This window comes from Erpetoichthys calabaricus, chromosome 17, assembly GCF_900747795.2.
Source record: "Erpetoichthys calabaricus chromosome 17, fErpCal1.3, whole genome shotgun sequence".
NCBI lineage: Eukaryota > Metazoa > Chordata > Cladistia > Polypteriformes > Polypteridae > Erpetoichthys > Erpetoichthys calabaricus.
Window position 1 is genome coordinate 88,263,234 of NC_041410.2, and position 20,196 is coordinate 88,283,429.

General features: G+C 36.4%; 1 protein-coding gene across 3 annotated transcripts in view; it reads right to left on the bottom strand.

The window, feature by feature from the left end:
- Positions 1-20,196, bottom strand: part of bnc1 (basonuclin 1) — a 167,002-nt gene that overhangs the window by 6,271 nt on the left and 140,535 nt on the right. For all 3 annotated transcript variants that reach the window (XM_028822535.2, XM_028822534.2, XM_028822538.2), the window contains 2 exons: positions 9,843-9,945; positions 9,489-9,724 (listed from right to left, as the gene is read on the bottom strand). In XM_028822535.2, the coding sequence (XP_028678368.2) occupies positions 9,489-9,724; positions 9,843-9,945 (339 nt within the window). The remainder of the gene's footprint in view (positions 1-9,488; positions 9,725-9,842; positions 9,946-20,196) is intronic.

A 20,196-nucleotide genomic window follows, 5' to 3' on the forward strand; every position in this document is an offset into this window, starting at 1 on the left:
AAAAAAAAGATGAATATATATTTGAAATTCTGAATAATGAAATCTTTTTTTTAGAAAACTATAAATATATAGATTTTTTTAGCTTATTCTTGTATTATACAGGTTTTGGCTCAAAGGTATTTTTGTCCCAAAAAGAAAGTATCTTGGCAGTAAAGTTAAACTTAATTCAATTTTGGTGAAAATTGAAGCCACAATAAATTTGAAAATCTAGTCAGTTTTGACCCCTACGGCAAATACTACATATTAGTCTTGAGTAGACAAAGAGAAAATCTACCAGTAGAGTGAATCTGATGGTCAGTTACTTTATGTGGGCAATTTTTGAGTTTGAATACATTTGCAAACCGTTCTGAAAACATGATTTCACTTTGTCATTATGGGTTGTTGAGTGTAGGATGATGGGCAAAAATGGCAAATTTATCCATTTAAAATTAAATATGCAGCACAACATAGTGTGTAGAAAGAGAATGGGTCTGAACACTTTATGAAGGCACTGTACATTCTTACATACACATATACTTAAGCCTACTTAATCTACTGTAAAGGTTGACAGATGCCTATTCTAGCAGCATTGGGCACGAGATGGTAAACAACCCAGAACAGACTGCCTGTCCACCACAGGGCATTCACCCTCACTTTTCAATAGCCAATTAAATATATACAAGATGTATTGATTTCTATACTTACAAAATTCTTTTACAATCTATGTAAAATATTAGTTTATGTGCTAGAAATTAAAAAAAAAATGCAGCCATTGATTTTGTTAAGTCACTTATTCCAACACAAGGACATGAGGGGACATCATCTTGTTCTAGCAGCTTCAGGTAGTGTAGAAAGCAACCTCAGGTGGAGTGCTTCTCCATCATATAGAATGCTCTCATACCCACTAAAACTAATTTAAGGACACTACTCACATCCAAGGAAAACATGAAAACTCCACACAGAACATTACTGTGCCGAGGACTGAACCCAGGACTCTGGTGCTGTCAGGCTTGATAAAGTAAAAAAAAAATAAATTCACACGAGTCACCTTTGGCTTAATTTTCTCTGTGCATTTTATATGTGAACATTCATCCTTTAAGAGTCCAATTATCTCTAGAGTACACTAAGTAAGATCAGAGGATAGCAGATCTTACATTGATCTACTGGCTGTCTCACCCACTGCTACTGTAATTAAACATGAGAGTTAGCACTCTTTGAAACTCTATGTGCTGCTAACTTTGTGCAATAACTGCTAAATATTTTATCATGCAGCTTGATTTTGAGGGCCTGTCGAGATTTTTTAAATATACTTTGCATAGGATAGTCTAAGGTGAAAAAAATGCAACATCATAAATATTTCATTTTCATCTGACAGACAACATGAAAATTAAACATGGGCTTATAATAAAAGCTATATTTTTTTATTCTAGGCTCACAAAATAGCACTTATTTCTTGAAAATGCTTTTATAATAAATCTATTTATTTAATAAGTCTCCTTAATGTAATTTTAGGATTGCAGAGACTCAGAAGATGTCCTAAGCATCAGTCCATCACAGGGCACACTGATAAACATTCTTAAACTCACTCATAGCAGGGCCATTAAATAGACAGACAGACAGGAAGATGGTGTCACAAATGTGGCCATTCACCTCAGCCCATGGGGAATAGAATGGGTTCTAGTAAACGGCAGGGGAACAACTTGTCCGTCTGTTTCTTCAACAGCTTGGAAGTCACTGATCTATATAAAGAACAGCAATCTCAACCTGATTCAGCTATCGGCTCACCACTATCAAGGTTGGACCATTTCAGTTCCATCACGTCAGTCAACCAAGCAGAAAAACTGCAGTACAGATCTCACTGACACTGTGCTCATGCACCTTTCAAAACTATAACTAAACTGTGATTTTTGCCACATCCTTTAGGGTCATGCTGTGCTTTTCTTTTATGACAGATAGATAGATAGTGTAGTAGGCAAGATTGAAATGTAGATAAATTTTAAAAATGCATTTTATTATAGACAGACAGACAGACAGACAGACAGACAGACAGACAGACAGATAGATAGATAGATAGATAGATAGATAGATAGATAGATAGATAGATAGATAGATAGATAGATAGATAGATAGATCTCAGTGATTTTACCTGTGGCATGATCACTGGAGTCAGATGGGCTGGTTTGAATATTTCTGTAACTTCTGATGGCCTGGGATTTTCATACACAACAGTCTCTAAAGTTTACTCAGAATGATGCGAAATACAAAAACCATCCAGTGAACAACAGTTCTGAGGATGGAAATGCCTTGTTGATGAGAGTGGTCTGAGGAGAATGGTCAAACTGATTCAAACTGAAAGAAAGCCTATGGTAATTCAGATAACCACTCCATATAACTGTGTTGAACAGAAAGGCATCTCAGAATACACAACAGATCAAACCTTGAGGCAGATGGACTACAACAGCAGAAGACCATTTCGGGTTCCACTCCTGTCTGCTAAGAACAGAAAGCCAAAGCTGCAGTGGACACAACCTCATCAAAACTGGACAGCTGAAGAATGGAAAGACGGCCTGGTCTCATGAACCACGATTTCTGCTTAGGAACACAGATAAAGCTTGAGTAAGAATTTGTGCCAGCAGCATGAATCTATGTATATCCTGTCATGTGTCAACAGTCAAGGCTGGAGGTGGTGGTGTAATGGTGTGGGGAATATTTTTTTAGAATACTTTGGACCCCATCAATCATTGCTTGAATGTCATGGCTTATTTGAGTATTGTTGTTGATCATGTCCACTCCTTCTTGGCCACAAATTTCCCATCTTCTAATTGCTACTTCCAGCATGCCACAAACCAAAAGTTATATAAAACTGGTTTCATGAACATGATAATGAGTTCAGGGTTCTTTTGTGGTCTTCCTAGTTACCAGATCTAATCCAATACATCATCTCTGGGATGTGGTAGAACAGGGAATTCACAGCTTGAATGCACAGTTAACAAATCTGAAGAAACTGCATGATCCAATCATGTCAAAATGGACAAGAATCTCAAACAAATCTTGTGGAATCCATGCCATGAAGAACTGAGGTCATATGGAGAGCAAAAGGCCCTATCCAGTATTAGTATAGTGTTCTTAATAATTTGCTCAATGAATTTTTTCAATTTTTTTGGCATCATAGAGACAATGTTTAGTTCATAGTAAGAATATATCAAAAACGTCGTAGCATCCTTCTACATAAGGAAACTTTTGAGGAAATTAAATTTGTTAATATTGCACTAAACACACTACATACAGAAGAAAATTCCAAATAATTTGAAAAAGCAAATAACAAATTTGACCAGGTTTTAAAAATACCTTATTAAAGATTTTGTACAAGCAAAATAATACCAGTTTTAACTCTCCCAGTTACAACAGTATCAGGCCGAGTCAGGTAAATTCCTCAAATTGCAATTCGGCAGGTGAACAGTCATATCTGAAGTTGAATCTTTGTTTTTATTACAATAATTTGCAGAACCACAATATGATCAGCTAAACTACAAAGAAAAAGCATGCTTTCAGTTCAGACATCAACACATTTGTTGCCTAATTTTACTAGTATAAATTTTGTCAAATTTTGCAATATAAAACATAAGATAAGAAGTTTGATAAACAAGACAAGATCATTTGGTCCATCAAATTCATCCAAAGCATGCAACAAATGAATTTCATTTATGCCTGCTGCCACCTTTAAATATGATGCTCTTTAGTGGAGTAACAATTATAAACACATTTAAATTAACTCAAGAGATATACAATGATTGTGGATTTCTCCTGACAGAATGGCTGTATTGAGTCAGTAGGCTTTTGGTTTTATTTTTCCACTTGGTCTTTAAACTTTTTTGAGCATATTTTCTGGTGTTTTGAAGGTCAATGAATCAAATGATTATATTTATGAGGATAAGTCAATAATTATCTTATTATAGTTAATAAAATAATTATCTTATTATAATTATTATATTAAGATGGCCATATAGCTTTCCCCATGCATATGTAGAAATGTGTGTTTGTGGTCAGAGTGGCAAAGTCTTGACTTGATTAGTCAATTTTTCTTGTTGTTTTCTAAGAGTAAAAATGGCCGCACCAAAGAGGGGCAAGTGAGCACTAATCCACTTCTTATGAGCTGAAGGTGTACAAGGGTCTGGAATTCTCGTTGGTTTGTTAGAATCATTGCTACATGTTGTTGTTGGTAGTGGATGTGTGTCCCGTTCCTTACTCGTGCTCAACTCTTGTTGACCATTTCTCAATATGTTCGTTCTCCCAGACTCCATATTGTGTAGTAGGCCTTCTATGGATTTAGGCCCCTGGTACACCTTCATTCCATAAAAAGTGGATCACTGCTTGATGCTCTTCTTTAGTGCAAATGGAGAGTCCATGTTTACTCCTAGAAAACAACAAGAGAATCTTTACCGCTGTGACCACAGATACATCATGGTTTTTTTTTTTTCACATATGTGTTGGGAAAGCTCTACAGCCAACAGAAACAAAATTATCACAAAAGTGCGGATAATTGAGTTACTCTCGTATTTTGTGCTGCCATGTGTTTTTAATGTTGTTGAAAGTGATTCACGTTCTCTGGTAGCACTGTCTGGTTTTGCTTAAAGGTAACGCCATTTTGGGATACCACTGTTGACTGTTGCTAGGCTTGTGACAGCATGACTGAAACACGTTAAAGGTCAGTATTGTGGATTTCCTGATAATCCAAGATTCATTTCACTTTCAAAAAACCTTAGAATCACATCTTATTATTAGTTTACTGGTTATAACAACTTTTCTGCCCCCGATTACAAACAAATCCTTTGCGTTTTCTTTTTTTGTCTCTGCTTGCGTGTACCCTTTTTTCATCATATGACTTACCGCTCTGGTCTTTTACCATGATTCTGACTACACATCCTGAGCTTTGTTTAATTACAGTCTTCCTGGTTATGATCCCTGCTTGAAATTAGACCATTCCGTGCCATCTTCTTATTCCATTGTCTCTCAAAATCTGCAAACACCTTATGCAAGCTGTACAAACAGCTGTTTAATCATAGTGCTGGCACCAAACTGCTTATCTAAAGGTTTCAGTTTTATTTTTTCTGCCACCATGTTTAAAGGTTATTTCAGAAACGTTTGGAGTTATGGTCTTTAATACTTGGTAATGAATTGGATGCTGAGGTCTGCCAGCTATTAAATTTAATAGTATACCCCAAGCAGCAAATCATTGCTATGTTATGATGTATTTATTTATTTTTTTATTAATAACTGCTTTCTATGAGCTTCGCTATTGAATGTTATAAACTAGGAATTAGGATTTTATAATTGTCTGACACATAGGAACAAATGCTGACCCTGTGGCATATAAGCTCAGGGTGGTCAAACTGGCTGTGCCAGTAGCAATCATTGCACGCAAAATGCTACACATGCACCCTTAACATAATGAAAAAGCATTAGACAGACTTTCTTCTGCCCCAGTACATTCATATGGTACATATTTCAATCAGCCTGTGCAATGTTTCCACATAGTGAATTGTAGGCATTTAGCACATGATTGATGTAGATCTCCTCTTTCCAAAAAACTATGAATTTAGTAACAGCTTAGCAAAGATTTAAATTGAGCTTTACTAGCCAAGACTTTTGGAAAAATTTGCTTGTCTACTTGACCAGTCAATTAATACTGGTGATGTACACAAATCTGACACAAGATTAGTATAATTGCTGCGTTCACTCAAAACAGCCCACTCTTTTGGCTCTCATTCAGTTCCTTATTCAGGAGTAGTTTTGGATGTAAATGTCCAAATACCTTCTTCTTCCTTTAAAAGTCAATAATCAAAGACATGGTGTTGTAGTGGGTAGTGCACTGATAGTGCTTTGCCACACCCACCTCACAATGACCCACCTGGATTGGAACCCGTCTGCAGCACCACATTGGAACAATGTGAGGTTTTTTTTTTTACAGTAGCTGCTGTGCCAATCCTCCCACCAAGTTTTCCATCTATGTTGGAGGACCTGCTTGCAGGGCTGGAGGCAGATTAACGTCATACCCAGGACGAAGCAATTGCAGGTTAAGTGCCTTGCTCAAGGGCCCAACAGAGTAGAGTCTGATTGCCGGGGCAGATCCCTAACCCACCGCTCTGCCTCAAGTGTAGTGCTACTGCCCAAAAACTGTAGGGGCCTGGGGTTGCTTCCTGGTCTAATCACTGTCAGTGTAGAACTTGTATATCTTACTTGTACTCAAATGGTACTGTTGTTTTCCTTCACTTACCAAAAAAGACAAGGCTGTTCGATCAGACATCAATGAACCTATATGAGTTTGTACAAATCTGCCTTGAGATGTATTTTGTGTGAAATCCAAGGTTATTTCTTGCCTTGTACCTAGTCTTACATGTGTGGCTGTCTGAAACCATTAAATGGAATAAGCAGATAAGGATGAAAAGATGAATGGAAATATCAGTACAGTATTGGACTACCAGAAGCCAGAGACAAGGAAGAGCCTCATACTCCAAACAACAGGTTGCAATAGTCCTCTTGAGGGATCCCAGTTTGGACACCCAATGTACTGCACTTCCGAACTCCAACTTTGATGCACCCCTGTGGATCTTCAAACTGGGGTAACTTGTGAGGAATACCGCACCTGTCATATTAGGGATAGAACTGCTCCTGGCCACCGAATTTTGCTAATACATCCCTTATATCCTTCCAGCTGAGCAAGATGTTATGCTCTTGTCCAGCTGGGATGCCTGTCTGTCCTCCGTGGCACTTACAGGTTGATTGAGCCTTTGAAATGAATTTGTTTATGAGCAGCAGTTTTTAGTTTAATTCCATTATTTACAATAGCGACATAAAGCCTATTCAGGCATGTTCATAATGTGGCAGAAAAGACGAAAAAATCATTATTTAATTAGGTATTATTAGTGTAACTTTTAACTTCATTGTGGCAAAGCAGTTATTGTTCTTGCTGCCTTAAGCTTTAGAGAAATGGGTTAAGGTCACAGTTTAGGCCACATCAGTGTGGAGTTTGTGTACATTTTCCTGTGGGCTTTCCCAAGCATTGGCAATACAAAAGAAGTTTAGGCTAGGGTGAGTGGTGTCTGTAAATACGTGCTGTGAGTGTCTGTAAATACGTGCTGTGAGTGAGTATACCCAACAATGGACTGGAAGCCCTCCATTATACTGCCTTTTGACTGATACTTCAAGTATAGCCTGCTAGGTCCCCCGAACAGCGGTTTGAAGATTTTGGGAAAAAAATGGATGAGTGTTATTGCACTGGCCTAGAAAGCTGTATTGGTTCCTTGAAACCTTGATTTATTGTTTCAAAATATGCATAAAATTCATTGTTTATATTGTGTAAAATAGGATTAAAAAGAAGTTACTTCAAATCTATTCTGATAATGTTTATTTGAAACAGATTAATGATTCATCTTGAAATGTATGCCTTCCAGTCATACTTTCTTATACCTTTCTAATTTCATTCTTTTATACTGATGTATACTAACAGGACAACTCTAATGCTGACAAACACTATATTTATTTTTAATTTCAAATTAATTTTATGATTCAGTAAAGGTATGAATAGGAAGTTGAATTTTTGTCACCTCTGTACAAGTCTGAATATTCCCTGGCAGCAGAACTTTCCATCTAGTTGCCTTCTGTGCTGGCTGCACAGCATCATTTGTCTGACTTTCATGGTTTTAATACTAGATGATGACCTCAAAAGTCAAGCGTAAGCGTCATCTATGGGTGAATTTCATCTAAGGGTGTTTCCTCCTTCACAAGAGATTTGATCATCCGATTGTGTCAAAATAACATGTTCCTCCTCAGATATTTTTCTGCACTGACCTGAACAGCACTGAAATGATTTGCGGCAGGCTATGTCATTTGTCACTCAGGTATTGGATGACTGATGGAAATGGTAGTTAAGATACCATAAATTCTAATACTGCTAGGCTTTACTTGGCAATTGGAATATATGCATTATAGTGATAGGCATTTTGATTCACTTTATTGAATCGATTCTTTAAAACTACCAGTTTAAATGAATGGATTCTTTTGATTCATTTGACTTGTTTGATTCAGTTTTAGGATTACAGACTGCAGCATACATAAAGTTTGGGAATGGGGAGAGCCTTTATGATTGTATCACAAATATATAATTTAATTATTCACATATTATTTTGTATATATATTATATGTATATGTATATGCAATTAATTATATGTTAACGTCAATGATGAATCATATGACATTGTCCTGATTCAGTACACAAAGCATGATAACACATTTAAAATAAATAATTTAAATAAGTCATTATGTTACAGACTTGTTCGTTGACAATGATTCAGTTCAAAATTGAAATAAATCCTAAAAACAAGAGAATCATTTGACCACTGACTTGTTTTCTTATAATGATTCATCCGTGAATCAAATAAATGAGAATCCTGCAACTTCTTCTTTGGCAATGGTTCTTTATCAAATCAAATTGAATCACGAGACTCATTTTCGGGTATGATTCAAAAAGAATCAGCAAATGATACATGCCCAGTGCAGTCAATGAGTTGTAAAAAAGTGTGTGCTAAAGTAAAGTTGAAAGCAAGTCTTTGTTAGAAATCAAAATAATATTTTTATAAGGTTCAGTTTTGCATGAATAATTTGTTGAATGTACAAAGGGACGTAAAACATTAGTTGTAACATTGTTTACATGTTCAGTTTAACACTATTCAAAAATGAATTGCCCAAAACAAAATAATTAATACATTCTAATATAAACATGTTGCTATTCGCCGATATTGATATAGGAAGCAAGTTGAGACTCATGATTCAGGTGGTTCCTGAATATACAGTTTAATAATCTACCAATATCAATAAAATGAAAGACGCTGATGACATCATGCAGGACACGCACATGCTTTAGCACTCCTCTTGAGCCCCACCATATTGATTCATTCATACTCAATTCATAAGAGTCACTAAAAACAGTCTTTCATTAAGGAGGAATTGTTAATGAGTTGCCCATCACTAATTCATTACTTGTATAAATGTGATGCTTATACTTGGGACTTTTCTATCTGATGACTCAAATACACTTTTCTGCTACATTGTAGTGTCCAGGATTCTGTAAAGGTCTGGACAGTAATCTGTCTTACAATTAGCGTACAGTTGATATGCACTTATCCTGTCTAATTACATATTCAATATTCATTCATTCATTTTCCAAGCCTGCTTTATACTGAGCAGAGTGGTGGGAAATATTCAATATACTGCATAAAATCTAAAGAAGAAATAATTTGAGAAAAAGTATTGAGAAAATTGAGTCTAATTGAGCACTGGAAATTTTTACACACATTTTATTCTATTTGCTATGCTCATATACTTTATTTTTTTACAGTAACACTAGAAAATTACAAAAATGTTGATGACATAAACAACTTTTAGAAATAACAAATTAAGATTTTTCCAAAATGCATGTCCCATTGTATTTTAATTTTAGAATGAATAGTTACCTGCAGTACATATCCACGGATGTAATCCTGCAGAGTCCAATCTAGTGCGTTTAGGATGTGAATGACTTCCTCTTGTTTCAAGACACTAAAAAGGCGGTCAAGCAGAATTTTAAGTCGAACTGGAATTGCTTGGGTTCCATAGAGCATCAGGCTAGAAATATCAAACACCACATTTGACTGAACGATCTCAACCTGACTCCCCTGATACAGGTGATGCACTTTTAGCTTGCTTAAGGCTGCAAAGACAAAGAAATGGAGGATTGTTACTGCATATGAAACTTCACAATTAACAGCATGAAAGAATTCAACACGAAGCATAATGGAGAAAATAAGGTCTTATTGAAATATGCCTACCATGTGCTACCCAGCCATGCTTGCAGATTTCACATTGTCGTCTTTTAATTCTACTAGGTTGAAAACCTTCACAAGTACAATTTATCAGGGTGCAGCAGATGGCCTGTGAAAAAGAAAATAAACATGCTTATATATAAAATTATTTAAAAGACATTTAGGGTACTTTTATTAATTAAGTGTAATGCTTCCTCAGTATTCCTTGTGTCTTCATTCACTGATGGGTATAAGCTCACAACTAATATAGTGGGTCCAATTAGGTAACTATTTAACTAGATATACAGAATTTATACCATTATTCTAAACAAAATGATTTACACAGCTGCAATGTGTGGACAAGTATGACTGGTATTAATTTTTGTCCATTATTATGAACCCATTTTGCTTTCCTTGCTATATAAAACACAGGCTTTTAGAATTGCTGAACTCAATTCTGTTACTGAAATGTTTTCCCCCCAAGAATGTCATTCTTAGATTATTATGAAATTTCTGCATCATTTTTGAAGCCATCTTGATTTCATGCGTGGTACCATTTTATGGAGTTCCTTGATTGTTTACAGCGAGGGTTATATGCATCAAGTTCATGATGAACACTTCTATTATTCGGAGTTTGTGAATAATCCAAAAGAAATCTCTGTGGGGTAGTTGTTTTTACTCTTGAATAACATTAACGACCCCTTTGTGGCTTTGACTTTGATTTTTGGATCAGTTTTGACAAAGGATAGTACAAACTGTCAGTATTCATCTTTTTGCAAGCTCCCTTAATGTTTACTTCTTCTGGTCACCTTCATTATTCCAAGTTTGCTTTTTTTCCCAATAACAAGGGACAGCTCAATACTTATAGTCAATAATAAAAACTTGTCAATAATGTATCATAATATCTTCAGTGTCTTCTGACTCGCAAAGCCTGTAAATTGCAATTTTCTAATGTGCGTAACCAAAGCGTAGGGTCAAGGGGAGTTAATTCTATCCTAATATCAAAAATACATAAATAGTAAGAAATACGGCGTTTTCATAAAGTATTTAGGCCCATTTACTTTTCACACATGTAGCAGTCTAGTGCTAAAGTCATGTAAATTAATTTTTTTTCACCACGTCAAGCAACACTCAATACCCCAGAATGACAATGCAAAAAAAAATATCACATTGACGCAAGTATTCAGACCCTTCTCTCAGTGTTTAGTTGAAGCCTGCTTGTCAACAACTCCAGCTTGAAGTCTCTTTGGGTATGACGCAACAAGTTTCACACACCTGGATTTGGGGATTTTCTTCCAGTGTTCTCTGCAGATCACCTCAAGCTCTGTAAGGTTGGATGGAGCCCTTTGGTGTACTGCTATTTTCAGGTGTCTCCATAGATGTTTAATGAGTTCAAGTACACCAGGACTAATCAAATAAATTTACAGAGTTAACCTTAATACACTCCTATGTTGTCTATGTTTCCTGCTTAGGGCCATTGTCCTGTTGGAAGGTGAACCTTTGGGCCAGTCTGATGTCCATGGCATTTCATTAAGGATATCTCTGTACTTGGCTCAATTCAGCTTTCCCTCAACCCTACTAAGTCTTCGTTCCTAAAATCCTGCATTTACTTGGTCACTCTGGGGCACGAGTGCTGCTTGATTTAGGCCAAAAATATATTTCAATTTGTTTAGCATAAGACTGCAACATAATAAAATGTGAAAAAAGTGAAGGGGTATAAACACTTTCTGAATCCACTGTACTGTATATGTGTATACATATCTCAAGTAGCCTTGCCCCAGCTTAGCTGGAGTGCACAACTCTGAACAAGCTTTGGTAGTTTTCGAAAAAGAAAATTCATGCAGAGCTGGCAAACAATTATACATGTGCACAGTGGTCAACACTTTTTCTAACTGTGCAAGTGTGTGTTTTTTCCCCCATCTTGATCAAAAGTTTCAGATAATTATTTGCATCACCAATATTAGTGCAGAGTCTACATCTTACTCATCCTTTTGCCTGCAGTTTGCTGTTGGCCCCACATATAAGAATCAGTTCCTAGTGAGAGCCAATCAAACTGATGGGGAATAAAATAGGATGCTGAGTTGTTATTCACTTAAGTATTATATCTTGTGCCTTGTGAAAACCATTCATTGAGCTGTCACCTGCATACATTCCAGTTCTTTATCTCAGGAGGTCACAGCCTATCCTTGTATCATTTGGCAGAAGGCAGGAATCTGCCCTGGATGGCCATACTGTTCCATGTGAATAGCTGAAAGCACTGGTAAACAGGTGAAACCAAAGGACATGGAATACACACAACAAAATAGACTGGTGCAAGAATGACCAAGTACACACTGGACTGAGTAAGGCCGTCTCTTTTGACTCTTATAGTTGTGCTTCTCCCGCTGTACATAAACTAAATAAATGATGATTGTCCATAAACATATTAACATAAGAAAATGATGGACAAAATGTACTTTTAGGAAACTAAAAATGAATATAACAAAACATGAACCTAATACTTTTTTTTTTGCAGTTTTATACACATTTTTTCCAGTCTGTCCAGACATTTCTAGAGATGGTGCTTTCTTTTTTATTGCTTACCTGTTCTGTACCATTAATGCTCGGTATCATTCCACAAACTGTGTCATCCTTTATTTAATCATACACCACTGCTAAACTGATGAGATTTTCTAAAGGATTTTATTGATGGACTCAACAGCATTTATTAATACATAATTCAGTTATGGCACTAAGTGGAGATTCTTACCTTTAGCCAAAGCTGAAAGTGTAACAGTGTCTTCAGAGTTGATAGAATTAGCCTAATGCAATGCAATGGCACAGTGATTAGCTCTCCTGCCTGACACTTTCAGGAGTTTAGGTTCAAATCCCAGCTTGATCAAAGTCTGTGTGGACTTTTCACACTCTCAACACCACAAAGATGTGTGTGTTAGTTTACTGGGACACTCTAAATGATGACAGGCTAGCTTCCACAAAACCAAACCCTAAACAGGAGTAAATACTTGTTCATATGGCTAGTATCACCAGAAACAAAAAAAGCTTAAATTCACTACCATGAAGACTAAACACCACTACTTCATGTACTGTGTCAATGTTATAAATGTAGTTCAAGACATGGATAAATATGCTATTTATTTGGCCTTTTTGCCTTTTCATATATACAATAGTGCCATAAAAATTCACCGTATTCAAGACAGATGTTAAGTTTGCATCTTTTCTGCTTGTACCCTAGCAGCAAGACAACAGATTTTCAATTTATAAAATTAACAGGGGGCGCAGAGCAATATGAGCACTTAACTTTTAATTTCTTAACTGATGTTGTTCTAACCACAGGATTAGCTAAAAAATTAGCATTACACAGAAAAGACGCCGTCTTTGAAAACAGGGACATGGCAAGTGAGAAACAACCTAGATGACTTACGCTTAGCACAGTAAATGATGGGCCAAGAGCTCTGTGTACATTTTCAGCCGTACAGCCTATATTATGAATGAGGAATTTGATTTTTTTTCATGTATTTATACATTTATTTTTTTTTATTCACTGAGTCCATTTTAAGGTCCTGAGGAGTTAGAATACAATAAATACAAAACTGCAAAAATGTGTGGAAGGTTATGAACCTGCTCTGTATGGGGTGCCAGTCCATTGCAGGTCATAGTCATGCACACACCCACTGTCTCTCATTAAGGACTAATTCTGAGTCTTCTATCAGTGCATGCTGTGTGTGTTTTGAAAGTGGAAGGAATACAGAAGTATGTGGAGAAAAGCCACGCAGAGAAAAAAATTCTGCACAGGCAGTGACTGGGGTCAGAACTGAAATCAATTCCCTGGAGCTTACAGGTAGCAGGGAGAAATGTTGAGTTACCATGCTGGGCCTATGTTAACAGGATATTTTATTTCTCCTGGCCAGCATGTGTAAATCTGTGAACATCCAGGATGCTTATCTACTCCTAGAATGGTATAGGAGTTAGAATTTGTTGTATAACATGAATCTGTTGCTGTTGGGTAGAAAGTGTGACTGACAAAACAGTCAAAATGCTACAAAAGGGGAATACTATAGAATAAAAACAATATATATAACTTAGGGGGCTTTGCCCCCTGCTTGCTTCACTCGCCAACCCCCAAGCGGGTACTACGCGCCAGCCACTTTGCGGTTTAGCTGCTCACGTATGGGGATGTGGATGAACAATTTAAACAGATTGTTATTTTCATGGGAATTGTTACATATGCATAATAGAACTAACTATTTTACATTACAGCGAGTAATTAACCATATTAAAAAATAATAAAATGTAATAAGTTGAAAGTAACTTGTGTTTCATGTTGCATTAGAGTTATTTGTCGTGTTATATGATTTCATTCTGTTTGGATTTGAAATTGACATGCAAATACTTTTTAAACTTACACTTTCACTGTAAAACTTCAGTAAAAACAATTTTTTGAATTAAATTTTTGTCAATATCACATTGAATTTTGATTCTGTGTTTGGACTTGCATTGTGACAACGCAACATATAACTGCCCATGAGTGAATTTTGTTTCTTTTTCTCTAATAAATAAACCGACTTTTTTGAATGTTTGTCCCTGTGATTTGTTAATTGTCTTTGCAAAAGCTATTCTAACGGGAAACTGCTAACGTTTTAAATCAAATGGCATATCAGGATCTCCCTTGGTGTCCAATGTTATCTGGGAAAGATGTACTACATTACCTTTCTTGGATACATCCTTCTCTCAACAGTAATTCAGGCGGTGGAAGATCGTATGGTGTTAACGGTTGTAGATATTCTATGGGATATTATAAGTTGATGTTTTCATCTTCAGCACGGTCAGCACCAACTGTTTCAGCATAGTCTATTGATACGCATTTAACCAATTTGCCGAGTAACTGATCGACAATTTTTGCGTTAATTCATTTGACTTCAGCGTTTCTCTTTGCTAGGATTGCCTGTGTTCTCATTTCTTCTGTTGATAACCCTTCGGGATGAAATTCTTCAATAAGTTTTGGACATAATAAGTCTTCTTTTATTGGGAACTTAAAGTGAGGAAAACGTAATAATTTATAAGAGCTAAGAGAGCAGGAACTATGTCTAACAAAACCATTCACACCAATGAGAGGTGAGAGGGCTGTGTGCATGGTTGAATATGGTTGAGAGGAGGGCGTGACTTGAACAAATCTCATGGCCAAAGACTCATCTTGCAGGACTTGAAATTATCTCTTTGAAAAAGTCTTGTTTCAGGATTTCCTTTTAATAATAGGGAGATAATATTTATATTTCTAGAGCTGGGCATTAGAGTGACACATGGTTAAAGCCACTGCCTGTCAGCTGCAAGGATCCAGACCCAAATCTCAGACAGATGATATTCTTGTGAGAAAGTTTGCAGGTTCTCTCGGTGTCTATATTAGGTTTTTCCCTGAGTGCTTAAGTTTCCTTCCACATTGCAAAACAAGGTTAGCTACTGACTCTAAAAATAGCCCAATTGGAGTGCATCATGTGATAACCAAACACCTTTATTTGAATCATATTTGTGTAACTGATATCACCTTTCCTTTTGTTAGTGAATGTCACTGTGGGCGCACGAAAATGACCCATTGCAAAACAGATCCCAATCCACTTTCTGGTTCCACACAATTTTATATTAGACAAAGCACAATAACAAACATCAATGGATGTTTCCAATAGTGGGTGCAATAGTGGGTACAATAGTGACACCGTGCCTAATGCTACTGTGCACACCTCTAAGGGCTAGGGTGTCACATTCTTATGCCTTTTACCCCGTTTATCAAAAGGTGAGTATCTACCGAAGGCCTTGGTACAAGTCTTCTCACGAGAGCGACTTGCTATGAAGTGTCATCCCGTTTTAGGTGCCCAAAACAGGCTGTAGATTCCTGTCTGTAAAAAAGCAGATTCAGAGAATGGAAGTACACTTCCAGCAGTGACGAGCTTTACAGCAATCAGATAATTCCCATCACTTAATTTTTAATAAACTACTCACCCCTCACCCATTACCTAAAATTAGCTATTGAACATCAAAAATAAGACACACACCATTTTTTAATTTATACAGCATACCAAGAACTATTTCTGCCAGAGCACAGGTGGGATTAATGCCTTGCCTGAGGGACTGAACCTGAAACCTTGTGTTGTTCCCATTCTGACCCCTTTAACCTTAAGGCTACAATCCCTGCAGGGAAAGGCTGTCAAAAATAAATTACAATTGCCATCACTTGTCATAAAATAGGGTCTATAAATGATTATACGTTTTCTTTTTACTTTTAAGTGCCTACCGCTATAGGCATATAAACCCCAACCTGCCAATAATGGAGATTATTCATTGCTGTCAAAAACAACATCTAGATTAAAAACAATTTACACTTACTTATTCAGCACTAGCTTCAATTTAAATTGATTTTACCAATTAAATTGTTCTCAATATCCATCCGTCTTTGCGTCCACTGTCACTTTAAATGGTCACAATCAGGCATGACAGATAGGTCTAAACTTACGTTCCTCCTTCAAGTTTATGTTATGGCACCTTCACTATCAGGCAACAATTCACAACCAAGACAATGATAGTGTAACACGTTCGGCTTTTTGACTGGCCATCTAGCTGACTCCAAACAACAGTGCAATGCTTTTATGTATTTCATAACAATACTTTCTGATGGTTGATTAAAAAGACCCCACAAATATAGTCTGTTTATAAACCTCAAAAATGGCAAAATCTATTAATACACAGCAGCCTTCCTTGCTTTTTAACCAATAGGCAAGTGTACATCTTTAGGGACAGTGCAGCAGCAGGTGTAGTTGGACAAACAATGAACAGGAAGTTCAACCATTTCTGCTTTGTAGTAATTGACTGAATAGTTGATCCAGCAAGTAGGAATGGAGAAAATGTTATGCAATTCAGCTGTTTAATGCTTCTGAGCTATAGCTAAAATACTTTTGTGTACAAAGCCAAGTGCTACACAGGCACTACACTGCCTTTAAACAGTATACTGGAAGACACATATACAATAACTATAATATATGGGTAAGTTTGTGTCTGCCTGACCATCACACCTATACTGTATGAGCTTATTGGACATCCCATTCCAAAACCAAAGCAGTAATATGGAGAAAGGTAACTTTTATTCGCTATGCACTTCAGAACTCCGTGGCCATGCTCTGTTAGTTTGTATGATTTACCAGTTTGTGCCTGAGCTGCGGTTGTTCCTGGATTCCTCCACTACACAATAATAGCACTTACAGTTGTCTGGGGCAGATACAAGAGAGAAAAAAGTGGCCTGTGACAAAAGTTGCATCTTAGGACTCAGTGCCGGATTAACCAATAGGCACATGTAGCATATGCTACGGGCCCCGCAATTTCGGGGGCACCCAAATGGTGGACCCAATATTTAATGAAAAAGTGTAGCATTGAAAAACTGGTCTTTAAAAATATTATCTTTACGTTTTTAAACTGTAAATTTCTTACACAACAAAAGTTTAGGGGCCCAACACATAAAATTCACATAAATATTATAAGATTCTTATTATAATCGAGAGTAAAATAATTATTTAGTCCGGTTTGAACTGTTCAGAATCTAAACTTCAGATGATGCAGACCAAAAGGGCCCCCAAATTTGAAATGTGCTACGGGCTCCCAAAGCTCTTAATCCGGCCCTGTTAGGACTGTGTCATGTTTAAAGTCACTGGATTGTTCAGTGCGATCCACTCTAGTGACAATATTCGTTAATGGAGATTACATTGCTTACAGTATGTGCTAATTTTATGTACCTCTTAACACTCAGACACCTGAAAGCAATCATTTGGATGGGTGTCCACATACTTTTGGCTATATAGTGTATATTGCTTCCTACAAGGTAAAATAAATCCATTATTCGTCTAAAGAAGGTTTATTTGGTTTTGGGAATGTTGTATTTTAGGAATCCCTAAAAGTAGCACGACCTACTGACCTCAGCACTGTGCAATAAAACAGACAGTTGAAATATCAATTCTTCACTTACTTTGCCTGAGCTGTAGTTCTAAACCTGTACAGTACAGAGCAATTATGGATCTGAACTTGTAAAGTGATATGTGCACGTAAATGCTGACCAATAAATAAAATGTACAAGAATATGAATACATTTTCAAAACATATTGCTGGGTCACACGGAGCAGAGGATATCCTGACTGCATTAGATTAGGGCAGGAAACCAACTGGGCATAGGATGCCTGCTCATGTCAATGTACATTCTTAGAAGCCAGGTAGATTTATGATCACAGAAGTATATCAAATATTACAAACAAGAGGAACATATATAAGATTTGTTAACTTTGATTAACTTGATCAACTAACTTTCATTAAACTGTCTGAAACAGCTTATTTCATAAAAAAAAAATCATGAGGAAGATTAGAAGATTCTACATCAGGCAAACTGAGAGATTCTAAATTGGCCTGTGTGAGTGTGATGGTCTAGAACCACATCCAGCCTTTGACATTTTCATGGTAGTTTTGAATATGTTCCTTCAGTATGTGGATGGAAACCAGAATATCTGGAAAAAACACATACCAACACAGAGAGAACAAGCAAATTCCATAAAGATAAAATTACATTGGGCACTGGTGTCCCTGGAGGTGTGTGGGAGTACTGCTAACCGCTCTTTTCTCCTTGACTTCAAAGCATTTTTCCTCTAAATCAAAGTGTTCTTTAGAGTTTCTTATAAAAAAAAAGTGCATCATATTATATCTCCTGCAGAGTTCATCATAAGGTTTGGACAGCTAAAGATAGAATATGATGGACATCAGCTATTTCATTATTTACTGGATTGTCAGTGAGGTTTAGGAACTTTTCACTTGTCCTAGTACTATTGCAAACCAAAAGTAAATGAAATGCCAGTCCATCACTGTACACAGTGCAAGTACTCACACTCACACTTCCTCTTTCTTCGCGTCACCAAAGCCAAACTGACCAATCACACCAAAGCCAAAATGACCAATCAGATTGCTCTGTGATACTAGACATACAGTGTTTTATGAGATGAATAGGTAGATAGACAGATACATTATAGCTTTATAAGTTCACTATTATCATATGTAGCCTACATAGTACAATGAAAGTTTTACTTGCATGTGCTAATCAACATGCAACTCTTATGATTATGTGTACTTCAATATTTCCTGAGTGCCTGTTCAGCTTCTCTTATTGTTTTTACCTATTAATAAAAAAAAATATGCTGTTTCGGTCACAGTTATTTATTTTTTTTAAATGGAACAGCCATGTTGAGTTGCCATCGTTATGATGTGGTATCAGTTGCCATTGAGCACATCTCCAGAAATACCATAATTAATGCAAACGGAGTAACAATACTGTATAAATTGTGCCACATCAGACACGTCATTATTCTATGCTTTGTCTACTTACTACAGTTCTTTGTTTTAGCACTTAGTAAGCAACAAACAACAGTGTTAAGGTTTAGGTCTTTCTAGACTTTTCTGCATCTTCACAAGTTCTTTTTCCACATAATGGCATTTGTTTTGGTAGTTTCTTGACCCATGGAATCCATTTTTGATATCAGTTTTTTTTTCGTTAGGTGTAAACATTTTGATTTCATTATTTATTTGGGCCATTTTCACCACCATATTTGCTTATTAATATCATCAAGTTAACAATCTGGTGACATAATGAGAAAGTATAGCAACCTTACCTCAAAACTTCTATCTTCCATACCAGTAAAATCTCAGACATTGTTGCATATTGTCATCTGACTAAAACTACTTCTACAATAAACAGAACACATCTTGTCATTTACAATTAAAAAAGAAAAATGAAACAGTGTAACAGAACTCTTTTTTTTACTGCATACTATACATATATATAAATATAAATATATACATTTAAAAGTGACTGTACTCTAGATAGATAGATATACCATTGTATTTCATTATAGAGAAATATTCAAACATTTGCATGACTACAGTCACTTTTAAATAAAATGGTACCAGCAGTACTATAGTAATTCACTCAGCCAGTTGTCATGCCCTCATTCAGGATCAACTAAGCATTACCTTGGTTTTCAAACAAGCAAAAAAAAAATGCTAGTGAGAATTCTTTTGCAACTCTCAACTCATTCTTTTCACGTCATTTGTCTTAAAATGCTGCTTCGGTCAATTTTGTGTATGAAGAAACTACAATACACCCTCCTGACACAAAACATGGTATGCCATTTGTTGTTTCTCTATACTAAATCCAAGAATGAAAAATCAGGGTTAATAAGAAGGAACAGCAGCCTGACAAGGTGATGCGCCATTACACTGTGACCACAGTTAATTATCTTTACTTAAAGAGGCTGTGTTGCCGCTTGCAGCAAAATACTTCAGCCAGCTTTTTTGTAGACCCTCAGGT